Here is a 16,529-nt window from a genome sequence, read left to right as displayed (position 1 = left end):
TTTACGAAGAAAGCAAAAAAAGAGATGGGGTACCGGTTCGGTAGAGTCCGATCCAGTCGTCGGGCGACACCTCCTCGCGGATGTCCCAGCTGACCAGCAGCGGGGGCTCGCTGGGCGCCAGCACGAAGCGGGTGCGCGACACGCTCAGGCTGGAGCGTCCCTGGAGCGCGGGCAGCCGGCGCGGCGGCACTCCGGGCGCTGCCTCGGCGGGCGCCGGTGGTGGGGGCGGTGACGAGCTGCGCCGCCGAGGCACGGGCGGCTGCGTGCCGCCGCCAGCCAGCCGCAGCCCGTGCACGGGCGGGCTGGCGATCATGCCGGCGGGGCCCCGCCGCCCACGGTGGTCACCCGCATGGGCGGCGGCGGCGACAAACACCGGGGCTGAAATGGAGGGCGAGCGATGGCCATCTTTAACTGGGGTCCCGAAACTACCGATATGCTAATACGAGGAATGCTGTATGCAGAGGAGTCCGGAAATTTCGACCACCTGGGTCGCTTCAACGTGCATTTACACGTAAGTACACGGGCCTCTATATCACATTTAGCATACATCGAAATGCGGCCTGGATTCGATCCCGCGACCTTCACTAGACCACCACGACGGGTATTCTGCTGTAGTACAGGAATACGCTCCGTCTAACGCCCACTGGGATCGCTATTTTTCCCGCGAAGAACGCTGCGTTAAGTTGATAACGCGAATGCCGCTCGTGAGCTGGAGTACCGCGGACTGGACCCCTTTCGGGGTGATCTTGCCACCAGACAAGGAGCTGTGGCATCTTTTACGCTGCAGACACGGACTTCCAGCTCCGCCACGGTACTATCAGCGCAAGATAGCATCCTTGGTTGGTATGTGGGGTTTAACGTCCCAAAACCACTACATGATTATGAGAGACGCCGTATTGGAGGGCTCCGGAAATTTAGACCACCTGGGGTTCTTTAACATGCACCCAAATCTGAGCACACGGGCCTACAACATTTCCGCCTCCATCGGAAATGCAGCCGCCGCAGCCGGGATTCAAACCCGCGCCCTGCGGGTCAGCAGCCGAGTACCTTAGCCACTAGACCACCGCGGCGGGGCAAGATAGCATCCTTGGCCAAAACAAAAGCGAGCGTGGAGTTCTTGAGACGGGATACATAAGCAAAGCAAGCCGATTATGATGATCGCTTGGGAACACGATACGCCATTAAGAGTGTCAACCTAAAACGCGAAGCTCATTAGAGTAATTAAACTATACACACTAAAGCAAGAAGGGGGGGGGAGGTATTTCGGGCGTCTTTCTGCCACGCAATAACCGTAATCTGACCAGCATTGTTTACGCTTTTGAAAAATGTGGACTGGCTATAGGCATACCTTCCAAGAGTACTGTGTCACGCTCACAGCAGCACGCAAATAACCACAGGTACTTGGCGATAAAGCAAGGAAAGCACGCGCTGTGACAATTACTGCTGTGTGGCACAGATGCGCCACATACGCCTTCCTTCTCTTATTTTTTGCATTAGAGAGTATGTCCCGTGAAAGAGAGGCAAAAGGGCTCTCGCTTAGAGCTCCTACAGTATTTACCTCCATTAAAGGAGTATCACGCACTTGAACCTATTTTCAAAGTCATTAATACTTTTTGTGTGTATGGTGCAAGAACCAGGATGAGACTTCGGTATCGCCATTAATAGAAGTTCGGGTTAATTACAACCACTTCAGGTTCTTTACGTGCGTTTATAAATCTAAGTACACGGGAGTTCATGCGCGCCGTCCCGCATCGAAGTTAAACGCCGCCGCTGTGCACGGGAGACGAGCAGTCGTGCTCGTAGCAGGGCTCCGATCTTCGATACCTCAACATAGAGCAACAAGAAATGGGGGGACACACAAGTGGACTGCAGGCTGACGGTGCACAAGATATTCTTGGGAGAAACAATGGACAAAGCAAAAAAAATTTCAGAAGTCTTGCCCTACCGGAAAAATATATGTGCAATTAAGGAAAGCCTTGGATCTGCGCACCAGGTGCACTAATATTCTTCCTTTCCATCGCACTGAATAATGCTTCCTCCTGTTTCCTCACTCCATGCAGGAAATCGAAGCTTAAAGGGGCCCTGTAACACTTTTGAGCATGGTCAGAAAACGGTACCGATCGGTAGTAGAGGCTCCCGAAAACACGCGAGTCAAATATTACAGCACAGCACACGGCCTGAATTCACAATTAATTCTCAAAGTTAACTAAAATTGTTTCCTCTGCTCTCGACAAATGACAGAAGCAGCTAAAAAAAAAAACCACTCGTTCTATCAGCCATTGGCTGATTTGAACATGGCACGCTCGGTCGTTACAGGTACCGTCGCGGGAGGCGGCCGTGACTTGTCCCCGCGTGCGCGCGCGTTCGCACTGAAAAAGCGCATATTCGAAAAACAACAACAAAAAAAAGCACTCAAGGTCACGAGGCGCGCGTGACGTATTTTCATTTCCCGTGCCGTTCCTCCCTGCTCAGCCTTTTAGCGCTTCCGTCGGGACGAGAGAAGAGAGAGTGCCATACTGGACAGATTCCGAAAACTTATTCGTCAGGCAATAAGCTGTTTTGGTGAATCCGTTTCACAGCTACTTGAAAAAGTGTCGCAGGGCCTCTTTAATTCATTTCTTATTCGGTTGCTACAGGCAAAAACGACGGTCACGCACTTGAATGAAAAGTGGTTACGTACAATGACAAGTCGTCGCGATGGAAGATCAGATTGCCATATCAGAAACAGCTCGATATCTAAAAAAGACCACGATCGACAGAGGCATCAGTTTTCGGAAAACTGGCGCGTGACCACGCGGCGCACCTTTGAGGGCCGGCCGTTGGACGCTCGCTGGCGTCGGGTCATTCGCGTACGACGCGGAATTCGACAAATCTGTCGTCCATGCGCGCCAGTACGTTCCACCGGTACAAAAATGCCTGCCAGCTCATCACGGTGGCGCGCGTTCGGAAGGGGGCGAGGCGAAAGCAAAAAGGCGTGCCGCGGAATACCGGTGGCGGCGAAATCGTCTCTCAATGCGAAATTCCGCTCTTTCGGGCACGCCGGGTGAGGAACGGGAGAAGCTCCCGCGCTCGGGATACGAATGCGAAATGTGGGCCACAACACGAGCGTGCAATATATGATGTCGGGATGCAATGAGTGAGGTGGAAACACCCGCTTCAAGTGAACCGCGCTTCCGCCGCTGCGGATGCCACTGATCGCCGTCCGGCTGCCAACGACAAGGTCCCGCTGCCAACCGTGGGAAGTGCACGCTTTTTTCATCATAGCACGCCAGGAGGAGTGCGTGCGCGCGATCAAATTCCGCGAGAGATCGTTTTTTTTTTTTCGGAAAGAATTATCGGTTTCTCCGGAGGGTCGCGATCGATTTCCGAAGCAACGCAATAAGTGAAGATTGCGCGTCTTAATTAAACTCGTTCACCATTACATAACGATCGCCATCATCGTGTTAATTTACTGAGCAGGACAAAGACATTTCCAGACGGGCCTCGAGTTACACCCATATGTATGGGCGTATCCAGGGGGGGGGGGGGGGCAACAAAAATTATTTCAATTTATAGCTTGAGTATATATACAAGCACACACGCAAAAATACATGAAATATAATTGGACCCTCATGCCCCCCCCCCCCCCCCAATTTTCTGGTAACGCTACTGCCTGCATTCCCGATTTCGTAATGTTTCATCTGTTGCCACCACCTATTAATTATCCTTTACAGCTTTAACATTGAAAAGTGAGGACGGCGCTTAACATTGACAAGGAGAGTGCAGGCTCCCAGCAGACTAAAACGTGCAATCACTCCCATGTGAATTCGAAGTTATTCACCGCACCACTCGCGCTTATCACCTACAGACCAATGGATTGACTGAGCGATTTCGCCGGACTCTTGAGGACATCTTGTCTCTATACGTTGCGTCAGATCGGCGCAATTGGGATGTTTTACTACCGTTTCTCCCATACGCATACAACGTCGACTCCCAAGGCACTACCGGATTCTCTGCATTGTTTTTGCTTTACGGCCCCGAACCCTTCAGCACCATTGATACGAATCACCCGTATACCCTGGATCCTGCCAACCTGTGGCTGAGCTCACCCCATATGCCGAAAAATTCCGAAAACTGACCCTATGATGAACAGTGTCACCAAGAACAGCGCCATGACTCCAGGACACCTCCGGAGCCTTTCACCATCGCCTCTCTCATGTGGCTTTGGGTCCCTCCAGTGGCTGCTTGGGGCCTTTCGACTACGCTTCTTCCGAAGTGCCAAAGGACCCGACCACGCGGTTGCGCAAACTTCTGTTAATTATGTGTTCGAACCCGTTTCGCCATCTTCTGATCTCCGTCCTCGTGGGCGATAGAAAGTACACATCGACCGATCGAAGCTATACGTTACTAGCAACCTCCTCTAACCGGAAAAGATTGTGATCATCAGTTCGCTCTTTGGCTAAGCCCTGCCTGCTGTAGCTACGATCGTATAATCCTCAATAAATCCCCGTAACAAACTGAACACCATCATGGTGCCCGTAACTGACAGCCCTTTCCTACTACACAGACCACCTTGTCAATCTTGAATTCAGCGATAAACGCCGTTCATCCAACATGCCCAGCCGTATATCGTTAGCCCTTCGTCACCATTCATTCAATTAATGTTCGAACGTAGCGTGAATTATTTGCCACAGCTGCCAACGAACACCGCTATACCATATATATTTGGGCAATAGAAGCGCGGCGACGCAGTCCAGAGTAAAGCACTGCACGGACCCGGGCCGGCCTAAAAACCCGGGCCCAGGCCGGAGTCGGGCCCATGAGCTTCGGGCTCGGGTCGGGCCTGAGTCAGGCCCGTATTAGGCCCGGGTCTACATACAGGGTGTTTCAAGAAATGGGTCCAATATTTTTGAGAAACTACAAAAAAGATGCATCTGCATTCTACGTGCAGTGTTCCTTTTACCTTGGCAGGAGGCATTTTGAGATATGTGTACAAATAATAATTACGCCAGTAATTAGAAAAATTGAAACAATTAACCCTTTACAAAATTCAAAACAATTGACATTTCATTGAGGGTGTTTTCGAAGTTAATGGTATATGCGCTGTTTGGTGCGTCGGTTTCGGTTTCGCCAGCTGAATTAGCCAGATTTCATCGCTCAGCGGTGATTACCACTTGCCGCCTTTCCGAAATTTCAAAGTGGCTATAGACTATTCGTAGGAAGGACTTTAATTCGCCCATTTGACTCAACCAACGATCTCGACTGGTTAAAGGTTAATTGTTTTGGTTTCTATGTTTACTGCCGTAATTATTGATTTTACACATTTGAAGATGCATTCCGCCAAATTTAAGAGAATACCGCAGGTAGAACGCAGATGCCTCCTTTCCGTAGTTTTCAATATATATTGAACTCATTTCTTGAAACACCCAGACTTCAGAGACTGAACAAGGGAGAGGTGAATTCTAATTTGTTAGTTCCGAACAACTACAAATGAACTGAGCGCGTTCATTCGTACACAAAAGCACATGAAATACCTCTATGAGCAGCCCGCAGTACTGCGGCGGCGCAGTCCACGACTGCATCTTCAGTCGCCAACATGGCACATCCTCGGTCGACAACAAGACAGCGCCAGTTTTACAGCGGCAATGACACTGCGCATACTATCTACAACGACGACGACGACAGAGCCTTCTCGAGACTGCGGCGTTTTATCAGAGGAAGTTTCACACAGCAGAGTCAGACACCATCCGCACCGTTTTTCCAGCACGATAGGGGGAACGGCCCCGCTCTCGGGCAAACGGGGCATCCGCTGACGACAACACCAGCGTTACCCCCACCCCTCCCCCCAAATGGCAAATAACTAGGCGCATATTTCTTCCTTTTACTGGGCGAGCAGCCCTCCCACCTTCTTCTGGCACTCGCGTCTGCCAAAGATTAACGCGATCCGCGGCCAAACTTGAGCGATGCGGAAATCTCGTCATATTACAAATCGACACTTACTTCGGAAGTAAACCTATAATTCGTGTATCGACGCCAAACCAGGTCCGACATGCTTCGCTTATAAGAACAGTAACGATGCGGGTACCTCAACTGGCGGTACTTCTTATCAAGGAGATGGGCCAACTTCAATACATATAGTTAATCGCTTAAAGTATACTGGCATATCTGGTATACTCTCCGCTATTAATATTATTCTTATACACTTAAAATAACGACCTAGCTTACACTAAACTCAGCTGTAGACGCAATAATTCTCCACCGCGGCCAAACTAAATCGAACTTTAGTGCAATCAGAGTGCCCTAAGAAGAGAAAACCCAATCCCTCCACCAACGATGCCAATAAGGTTCTGCACAAAACAAGGATTCGTTTTTGTTATGTAATTTTGCATCACATGCAACGCACTTTGTCACGAACTTTCCGCATACGTTATTTTTCAACAGCTAATTTCGATCAATATACGTATAATGCGAGAAACCGAGGCGGTAGGCAGCTGAAATATTTTGCACCCCCCCTCCCCCCCCCCCCCCCCCACCGGAAAACGGCCGAGAACCGTATATTATTAAGGAGCACGTTTACCGATGTGAAATGTTACTACTGGCACCTCTTTTGTTATAGCGTTTGTCGCACAGGCATTTTCGATCGCAATCAAGGCTGATTCGGATAGGATTTGTTGACCTCGATCAACGATGGTCGCTGTTACACGGTCCCAACTAACGTGGATATCGAGTTCACCGCAGACGACATCGAAATCGCGATCTGACTCCCGATCAGGATGCTCAGATAGCGATTTGAAAGTCAGAAAGTGATAATGAAAACAATAATAGAGATTTAAACCACGAGGACATTGTGCAGAGTGCAACAGCTTCTGACACTTCGCCTTAAATCAAAATGCGACCGCCGCGGACAGGATCGAAATCACGACTTTCGCGTCAGCAACCGGGTGCAGCGAAACTACCAAAACGGCGGACGAGACATTCATTAGTTGTCAAGAGGATTGCGATAAAAAAAAAATGCTTGTGTTGTGTGACAACGGTATTAGATGACATCTTTTGGAGCAATCTATTCGTGACGGAGCCCCCCCCCTCCCCCTCTTTCAAATGAGCTTTCAGATGCATGGACTCAAGTGTAAATTAGTATAAAACGTCAACACCGGCCGTTGACTTCGCCGCCAAGCAAAAAAGACACGCTTGAGCTACACGCGTGCGTATGCACCGCTGCAGAGGACGTCAGACGGCCGTGCATTAAAGGAAAGAGTGGCCCAACGTCCCCTGAAAAAACGCAACGCGTCTGCGAGCGCGCGCGCAGCCGCCCGGCTTCTTCCGAAACGCCGACGCTTCGCTCCGCATCAGCCTTCACGCGGCTTCCTTCGCAATCGTCGATACTCAGCGGGGCGCCATGTCGAAATGCACGGTGTTGTCGGAGATTCCATCAGGAACGTAAGAAGACCGGGACGGTGGGCGTCACAGGCAACCGCACCCTACGGAAACGGTCACCAACGAAGTCCACAAGTTACGTGCCCAGACGACTGTATTATTGAGACAAATTTAGTAACGCGTCCGCAGCAGCCGTACGGCTCCTGCGGAGGCGTGACTACATCTATTGTGAGGCATGCCATAGTGGAAGTAGAGTGTACTAGAAGTGGACATACACTGTAGTGGAGGGCTACGAAATTTCCTCCAGCTTGGAATCTTCAACTTGCGCCTGAATCCGAGTACACTGACTTTATATCGTTTCACCTTCATCGCGATGCGACAGCCGCTGAAGGGTTCGAAACCGCGACTTTCTGGTCAGATGTAAGAGCACCGGGACCACTGGGTGGCTGGCAACACAGAGGCATTTTTTTGGGCCCAGCCAGTGCCATGCATGCATGCTGCAACCGAGTCGATCACAAGACTGGAACGCGTTTACAGCGGGGGTATCGGCCGGCGTCTTCGAGGAGGTATTCCCGCGACATAATTCGGCAGGGGCGCTAGCACGGCAGCCGCCATACTCGTGGTATATAGCACGCGCGGACTTGGATTACAACCAAAGCTCTCGACAGCAAGTATTTCTTGATTTTTTTTTCTCGAAGAAAACAGCGCCGTTAGGTGCAGCGCCGCCGCACAGACTATCCTACGCTTGGTCACTTTAATGACTTGGATTTTATCGCGTCGTCGGCATGTTTTGTCATGCTTGTGTCGGCGTGCATAATATTAAAGCTAAAAATCGCTGGGGCACCCTGTACTAGATGTTGCGATAGGACGCGGGTTCGATTTCCGGTTATGATGGCCGCATCTAGATGAAGGCGAAATGCGAGAACACTTCTGTGTTCAAACGCAGTTTAAATGACCACTCGTAGCCAAAATTATTCAGGAGTTACCGGATTAAGGGCGAGCCTCATAATTGTATTGGAGTTTTTGCAGGTAAGAATTCGGCTCTGCTTCCGAATCGACTTGTGGAATATGTGTATCGACGACAACGCTTTACCAATACGCGACAGAGTAGTGCAAAATCCGACTCCTTTAGGATGCATCTGGTGAGTGCAAAACAATGAATTCTGACTGCGTCTTGCGCATTTAGCACTTGGAAAAAAGAGCTTTGAATTTGAGTCAGCTAGTCGAACGCTCCACCGAACTCCCATGAAGCGCTTGTTGGACCACTTACCAAACTATAACGCCGCAATCAACGCTACTGATGCATCGTGAATTGCCACAGACGTAAAGAACTAAATAACAGCGTTCAGTTATACCATTCCCCCACAGCTGCAGTCGTATATGAAGCAGAAAGGCGAGAGCACTAGATACGGGCCGTTGAACGAGTTGGGTGATCGCATTCCCCACATGCGGTCGCACGAGAAAGTGCGATGGCTCTACTGTTATTGTTTTGCAACGCCCTCACGGAGAACCATGGCAACCTTGAGTATGAAGCTCGGCAGCCTTTCTGACCACGGTGCATGCTGAATGAGCAGCCATAGTGTAGAGGCAGAGTCAAGACACGCACGATAAAGATTCACGCACACCGCGACTATAGCCACAACCTGAATTAGTCGCCACCACACAGAATTGCACACGTACGTTTCGAAGGGTGAATGATCCGGTTTTAACTATCCGCAGTTCGTTTTAATGAGCTTCCTGCTCGTCAGAAGAGTGGATGGGCAAAAGAAGCTTTCCAGGTCCATAATTTTTCAGGAAGCCGCGCCTCCAAACAATCGTATCAGGAGGAGGGGGGGGGGGGGTGTACATACTGCAGCCTATTCGCTTTCGGGCGGCTCTTTTGCACTATGTATTGCACGTGTCTTTGGTGTCCTTATTGTTTATGTGTCGTCGTTCTGTTCTCGTGCTACAACTATCGTCATGTAGGGCTGCAACGAGGGCGCTGCATGGTTGCCGCACTGCGGCGTCATGTACGCTGCAACACAGCAAAACACGGACTTGGCCATGCCTTTGGCGGCCGGCTTTGCCTTTGTGTAAAGCGGGTAAGGACAGACGCGGCATTTCCGAGGAAGGATGCCGGAACAGCACCCAAGGAGGCACCGCGGGTGGCAAGGTTTCTACACCAAGATGACGGCGAGAACATCCGCCACGAACCTTCTGTGGCTTCGGGGGAAATGAAAAATTCTTGTCTGCAGCCGAATTCCCCACGCCATCAACATCGGCGTAGAGCTTTAGCGCGAGCACTGATGCGTTAATCGTGGCGGTTGGGGTGCATGTTATACGGGGAAGAGGTGGAGTTCGCGGTGCACGAGTCTTGGTATGGTGAGCAACGTCGGACCGTTGGCGGAGTATCTGGATTCTAAGTGAATGCAGAATATGCCGACCAGTGTCTGTCTGTGTGAGACGAAAAGTATTATGCTTGGCGGTGCTCGTGTGTGAGTTCCCCGACCATGTTGTGAAGGCTTATCATGAGAAGTAGATCACTGAAGCTCTACACTGATGCTGTGGCTCCGAAGCGGACGCCGTATACGGATAGACGCAGCCTGCGTGGGCGATGAAGCGGTTGCTCCCGATGTGGATCGCTATCTCTCCCTTATCGGTGCCCACTAACTTCCTCCGGGCGCGTCTCCCGACGCTGCAGAGGAAGGAAGTTGCTGTGGCTTCAGCAATCTTAAACACAGAAGCACGGCCAGATTCCGAAACCGCAACGTAAATTTTGCACGAGGACGAAGTTCCCGTTTCTGCTGACTCGACCGCTATTACTTTCGTTCAACGCGACAAAACGCTGTGAATATTCTGCAGAAATTCTGCAGAAATTCCATAGATTTTCTGCAGATGTTTTTAAGATATTCTGCAGGCATGCTGTATCCTGCGCGGCTACAAACGCTCTGCAGACTTCCTGCAGAACGGGTGTACCAAGTGCCTAGTCGGAGCTGACAGGAAGTCTGTCCCTTGTCTTCATATATTCCGCATCGCGGGTGACTAATGGTGTGCAGAATTCCTGCAGATAGGATGCATGCAAGTTATTTTGTAAGGGGTGTGCCGGTGTAGCTTAGGAGTATTGATGAGGAACAGAAGCCTCAACGAGTAGCCACTTCATTTGCGAGTTTTCCCCCTGTGTCTGGTCAAAGATTTCACATGCACTTTTCTTTTGAGCTAGACACAACATTCTGAGAGCTAGTCCTTGACTCTGAACTCTTCCCTTTTATCTAAAAGCGGCAAAGGAGTCTTTCCTTACTCTAGCACAACACAGAACACAATGTTTCTGCTTTGGTATTAGAGAGTAATAAATGAAGTGACCGGAAGTTTCTTGGGTAGCAACACGTGCTGCTGCTATTACTATGTTGAAACCGACCGAAAAGGCGAACATCAGTGATCTGTGTCGAATGAGCAGCCACTGCGAAATCCGCCCACAAAACAACTTCACCGGCAGCGTCTATCCCCGGTAACGCATAGCTTGGCCGCGCAAACGTCGAACCCAAACTTGAGCTTCGGTTTCCTACAGAGCAGCGCGTCAGCTGTATCCTCCACCGCGCGTGCACGAAGTCCATCGGTAACCCTCTGGCGCCAGCCACAAAGTCACACTGTTCATAGCACGTTATGTTGGGCTAGTTGGTACATATTAGGCTGAAATACGTGACGCAAGGTTTACCAAGAGAAAAAAAAAAAAAGACGAGACAGAAGTGGCGCTCTTTCTGTCTCGTCTTTTTTTTCACTTGGTCAACCTTGCGCCACGTATTTCAGCCTCACACTGTTGCCTCTCTGATCATTCTATCACATCTTTTTCCTCACCTCAGACTGCAGTATTTGCCCCTAACCTATTGCTTCCGATATCCGCATCCCTACACTGCCCAGCGGATCCTCCACCACGTGCCCTGGAGCCCCTAAAAACTTAAGGGGGGGGGGGGGGATTGGAGGACTCTACCGCGTTCAGAGGACCCGGTTGAGCAGACTTTGGGTGCCGACCGGGCCGCCACGGACCACCACCAAATGAACGTTTGGGTGTAACGGGGTCGTGCGAGGACCCGGGGGCCTACGTGAATCCTCTGTCCAATAATTTTTTTTCTCATCCTTCTCCTCGTTATCAGAAGGGCGCTAACTCACTACGCTTTTACCGACATTTTGGGAGAACTAACAGCACAACAAGGTGGCTGACTGGGCTAGTTGCTAAGGTTAACAGCGCAAAAATAACAGACGGCGAACAGGAAAACGATGCGACAAGCGCCGACTTCCAACTTAAACTTTATTGACAAGAAGGCTACTTCTTGTCAATAACATAGACACAGAAATAACAGAATAAAAACAGTGAAAGACATGACAGGAGCAAAGAAACGAAATAACACCAACAATCACTGAGCCTGCTGCGCCGACCTTCGAACCCCAAGCCTCTTTTTCCTGTCCGCCGTGCGTTATTTTCGCGCTGTTAACCTTAAGCACAACAAAGTTAATTGACGCCTGACGGCTCTGGAAGCGATCTAGTGGCTCTATCAGGTGCCATGGTTGTGGACTCCATCCAGCGTAGGTTTCTCCGTAATAGCAGTCTCTGTAGTAATATAGGTATTCCGTGCGCGGGCAGAAGTGACTGGGCAACTTTCTCGCTGAACGCCTGCGTGTTGGACACATTGCACTCCATTTCATCGATCCTTTGCTTGTCTGCGATCAGGTAGTGCGGATGTTTTCCTCCCTGAACCACTGCTCTGACCCCTCTGACGCTGCTTCGTGTCGTGTTCCCGTTTTCTAGCTTCTCACTCCCCATCGAGAAAATCAGGCGTATCTTGGCATCCTCCGTATGGGTGTCTCGGTTAAAGGTAATCTCCACTACTCATTCTTGGTCTCATTCAGAGCAAGGTGACCATTTACGCCTTGGGGCTATGACTACGCCTGAAGTGGCAATGATTGAGCTCTCATGGATACGCGCACACATTAGCGATGGTGTTTTTCTTTTTTTCGCAGCGCCGCCTAGGAAGTATGACGTCTATAAAGGAGACAAGGCGGTCTTTCAGGTACGCCGTTATTTAAACATAACTGATATTTGAGCGAAGCAGCTAACCTTCAAGAAATAATTTAAATTCAAGGTAAAAGCATGTGCCCATATACAATCCATTCCAACTGCTACTCATTCAACTCATAGGTAAACCGTAAAACAGCGGAAATCGTTTTTAAGGGAGTGGGATTCGACCTCGCCTCCCCCTCCCTACGAGTGTCCGTGCGTTCTCTTGTATGTGTGCGCGTACATATGCGCATACAAAATGTAAAGATTTCGAAGGGTTCGAACTCCCCTAACCACCCCTCCTGGTTGCATCACTGATGCAGAAGTATGAAAATGTGGGCTCTGAACAAGTAATGTTGATTGGAACCCAGCGAAAACGTGACGTTTAAGCATCCTGTGAATTTTTTTGTTGTTAATTCAGCAAGCTGCACCAACAGCACAACAAGCTTGAGTGTGCGTTAAGGGGACAATGTGGAGCTACCTGGCAGTCGAAACCGAACAAGCAAGCGACCACGGCTGTAGCAAGGGACCCTGGGCAGTTTTATCCCTCTGGTTTCTACAGCGAAAACTGTTCACAAGGGTCGCGTATGCCGTAGTTTTCTGCTGCCGCCGGTGGCCTTAACCCCTATCACGCGGAATAATAATAAAGAAACTAAGTGAATAGAAAGACCAAGGACACGATGGGATTCGAGTCCGGGTTCCCTGCGTGCCAGCCCAGTGTTCTACCACAGAGTCACGCTGGTGCTTGAAACTCTGGCTCAAACAGACACAGGTATAGGCTTGATGTCGAGTAAGAAATAACGTTAGTATGGGTAATAAAGCGTTTTAGAGCAGCCAACGGACAACCAGGCGTCAAGGAATGTGAATCGCGTAACGAATGGGCCATAGAATGCTCCAACCCATTACTAAAGCTTCAGGAATAATTCTTCATCGTCGTCAGCCCCGACATCATGTTATTGCGCAAGATTATTTGGAAGTGTGTAGTGGGTGCCACGCTTTACCGAAGATTCACAAAGTATGGAACAGTGAATGCTTCCCCACAACACAAAAATTATAATTCATGATGTAGCTGGTACACAGCAAGCGCGCTTGTAGCGGTTACCCAAAGAGTGCTCAAAAAGGACTCTGGAAAGGCCGCTCTTCCAGCTTTCGCTGTGAATGTGCTGCGCGCTGGCCTGGCGTTTTGATCATGTTGTCCGCTGGAGACAGCACTTCGTAGAAGCCACTGTAATTGTCAATGGTGCTCTGCTTGGTGTTTTGTAATAACAGAAATAGCACGTAATCTAAGAAACGTAAAGACGAGAGAAAAAAAAAAGCGCACGTATATTGGCAAAAGCTTATTCATCGTTCGCTCGGCGTCAACACTACGTAATCTTGGAACTTACCGACTGCGCGAGCGAGGTGCTCATCACGGTGTCAGATTATGGGGCAGCGGTGACAAAACACTCTCGAAAAAAAACACTGCTGCTTGAGTAAGGAACGGGAAGGGTGGGGGTTGTTCAACAGCACGACGCAAGGTCAACAAACCGCTGCCAGGGCACGGCGCGCATTGCCGCGCAGCTGACTCGAGAGCGAACGATCGACCGGGGCAGAGCAAGCGCGAACAAAGCGAGCGCCCTATCTGGCAATGCGACGTAGTACGTCGGTGCTTTCCCGCAAGACCCGAGAGGATGCGCCCGAGTTGCAAGAGATCACAACAAGGACCGCAGGCGGGGTTTCAAGCACAGCGACCTTCGTGGGGTCTCGTTTATCGAGAAGAAAGCGGAGACGGTGCAGGAAGCTTTGGAAGAGCACCCCCGAGGAGGCTCTGACCGAGCGTATCGGATCCTCTTACGCCATGAGAAACAGTGCTTTTCTTTTTTTTTTACCAAGCCGTTTTATTGGTAAAAAAAAGAGAAAAAAACCCGAGACGACGGGGGTGCCGATTGTGTGGGGGCAGCACCCTTGGCGCCAGTTGAAAGAAGCAAGAGCGTTTCGAACAAGCAAAACAAAAAAGGAAGGAAACCAGAAGATGCGGAGCAACGCGGCGGCGGATCATGCGACATACACAAGACGGAGAGCTTTTCCTTTCAGAGCGTACAGGGAGAGCGCGTATGTACAGTACACCAGACTGTACACACAGGCAGAAAACTACGACGAAGGCCGTGACCGCGCAAACACGCGGAAGCAACGGTCTGCGAAGAGAAAGAAATACCCCCCAGACGAAGACCGTAAACAGCAAATAAAAGCGGCCGTCAAGGTCGGGCAGCTGTCACAAAAGCTTTACGACGGAGGGGGGACGGTGCAACACACCGTCGTCGACTGACTGCTGCGCCGCCCGGGAAGTTCAGCCGGCCTACGCCTCGTGCGAGCGAAATTGGCTTATGCGTCAGGGAGCGTCGAATGAAACGTTCGTAGCATAGCGTCCAAAAAAGGCTCGGCCTGTCAAACGGCGACCGTTGAGCAATCGGGCAGTCACCACGTTACGTAAGTGTACTCGCTCCGAATTTGATGCGACCTCACGGACGGGTTCAAGAGGCACGCCTCATGCCGGAGTAAAAGCGAAAACGCCGACCTGTCCGAAGCCAAAACGCTCAAAAGCTCTACACTGGCGCCTTATGGCATACGGCACTACTAGAGCGATACCGATATCGAAACGCAAATTCTGAAGGAAACATGACGATCCGATCAATAAAGCGCGACAGTGAATATGCATTCGAAAGTTTGGGTAAGATTGTCAACAAAAGCAAACAAGATAGAAAAAAAAAACGACACAGACACACACAACACAACAAAGCAGAAAGGGAGGAGGTTAGGAGGTGGGTTTTTTTTTTTTTTTTGATGGATTAATGATGAGCGAGGAAGCATGCGCGACTTAAAAAAAAAAAAACGCACCGAATGGAGTCGCGAGAAACTGCCTGCTGCTGCTTCAAAAAACGGCGCGTGAAGTGAAAGAGGCACGCGACATTGGCGCTGTTTCGGACTCGAACCACCGCGACAAAAGGCACGAATGCTATGAACCGAGCATCCGTAAAACTAGTTACGCAAGACCGTACAGCGACACGGGCAGGCGTGACACAGATCCTGGAAAGCCGGAGCCCCGGATGACTAAACTTCACCTCTCCTTTCGCAATCTTGAAACGCGATCGTTAGGATCGAAATGCAACGCACATAGCGTCCAAATATAGAGCAGCACGTAAACCACCTCGTTAAAGTAAGAAAACACAGTAAACATCACACGACGTGGAAACAGCTAACGTAGCAAATTTAGTTTTCTCTAGAGAGAGGTGCACGCAACAATAATCATTCAATTGCCATAGATAAAATCACCTAGTTGAGACCCAAACAGAAAGCAGAAATTATTTGTCAATCAGATGTTCCAATCGCGAAACATATTTCAAGAGTTATCGAAACATTCGCGCTCGCAAATCCAACAGAACACTTACAATTCAGCATGTGTGTGGATGACATCTCACACGGAAAAGAACGCGTTGTAAACGTTCAAGCATTCGCTGCAACAATCAGAGGGAAGTTAGATGCAGCAATTAAATCGGCGGCCACAAACTGCGCTCAGGGGTGCTCACGATAATCGAAGCTGTAGGAATTTCGGCAGCTGCCGTAGGTCCGGCAAAGTAGGATGTGGAAGCGCTTTCAACTTCTGACAAGACCGCGGTGAAGGAAGGGAAGCGCGCACACAGCAGATATTACATTGTCCTATCGTCAACGACGATAGTAATGGTACCCGGGTTGATTTACACCTCGTTCCGCGAACGATACAACCGTCAACAAGTCGAATAAGGCCAGAGAGATGAAAAGTGGTACAAAACGTTAGGCTTAGTAGGGTAGGAAGCTGGCAATATTTCGTCACAGTAAACGCTTAATATGCGGCGTTTGAAGCTGGGCACCATTACCTACGCTACAGTCGAAGATACAGACACAAAGCGCGGATGCTTACCTTGCACGAGAATCCTAACACGCGGCTCGGATCACAATCATAACAAAATTTCGTACACAGAGCATCACTCGCACAACATCCCCACCATCTTGCTACGCCCGCCTGGCGGAACTGGTCGAAAAACAGAACAAAAACTACAAACTTGACGAGTTGTGATAAAGAAATGCAAGTAATCACAAAGCTGTTTGATAAATTTTAATAAAATTTTATTGG

The 16,529-nt window shown here is 49.9% G+C and overlaps 1 protein-coding gene across 3 annotated transcripts in view; it reads right to left on the bottom strand.

The window, feature by feature from the left end:
* The window catches only part of LOC119178388 (E3 ubiquitin-protein ligase HECW2-like), a 77,171-nt gene extending 60,722 nt beyond the window's left edge, over positions 1–16,449 (bottom strand). The window contains exons 1-2 of one of the 3 annotated variants that reach the window (XM_037429591.2): positions 16,317–16,449; positions 34–378 (exon numbers count right to left, since the gene is read on the bottom strand). In XM_037429591.2, coding sequence (XP_037285488.2) covers positions 34–313 — 280 coding nt within the window. In that variant the 5' untranslated portion in view covers positions 314–378; positions 16,317–16,449. Of the gene's footprint in view, positions 1–33; positions 379–5,513; positions 5,673–16,316 lie in introns of those variants that run through there. The other 2 variants (XM_075889109.1, XM_075889104.1) reach the window with 2 other exon arrangements.
* Positions 16,450–16,529: the final 80 nt, after the last annotated feature.

Source organism: Rhipicephalus microplus, chromosome 1 (genome assembly GCF_043290135.1).
Source record: "Rhipicephalus microplus isolate Deutch F79 chromosome 1, USDA_Rmic, whole genome shotgun sequence".
NCBI classification, from domain to species: Eukaryota; Metazoa; Arthropoda; class Arachnida; order Ixodida; family Ixodidae; genus Rhipicephalus; species Rhipicephalus microplus.
The sequence above is the reverse complement of the archived record's forward strand: the minus strand, read 5'-3'. Positions and strand labels throughout refer to the sequence as shown.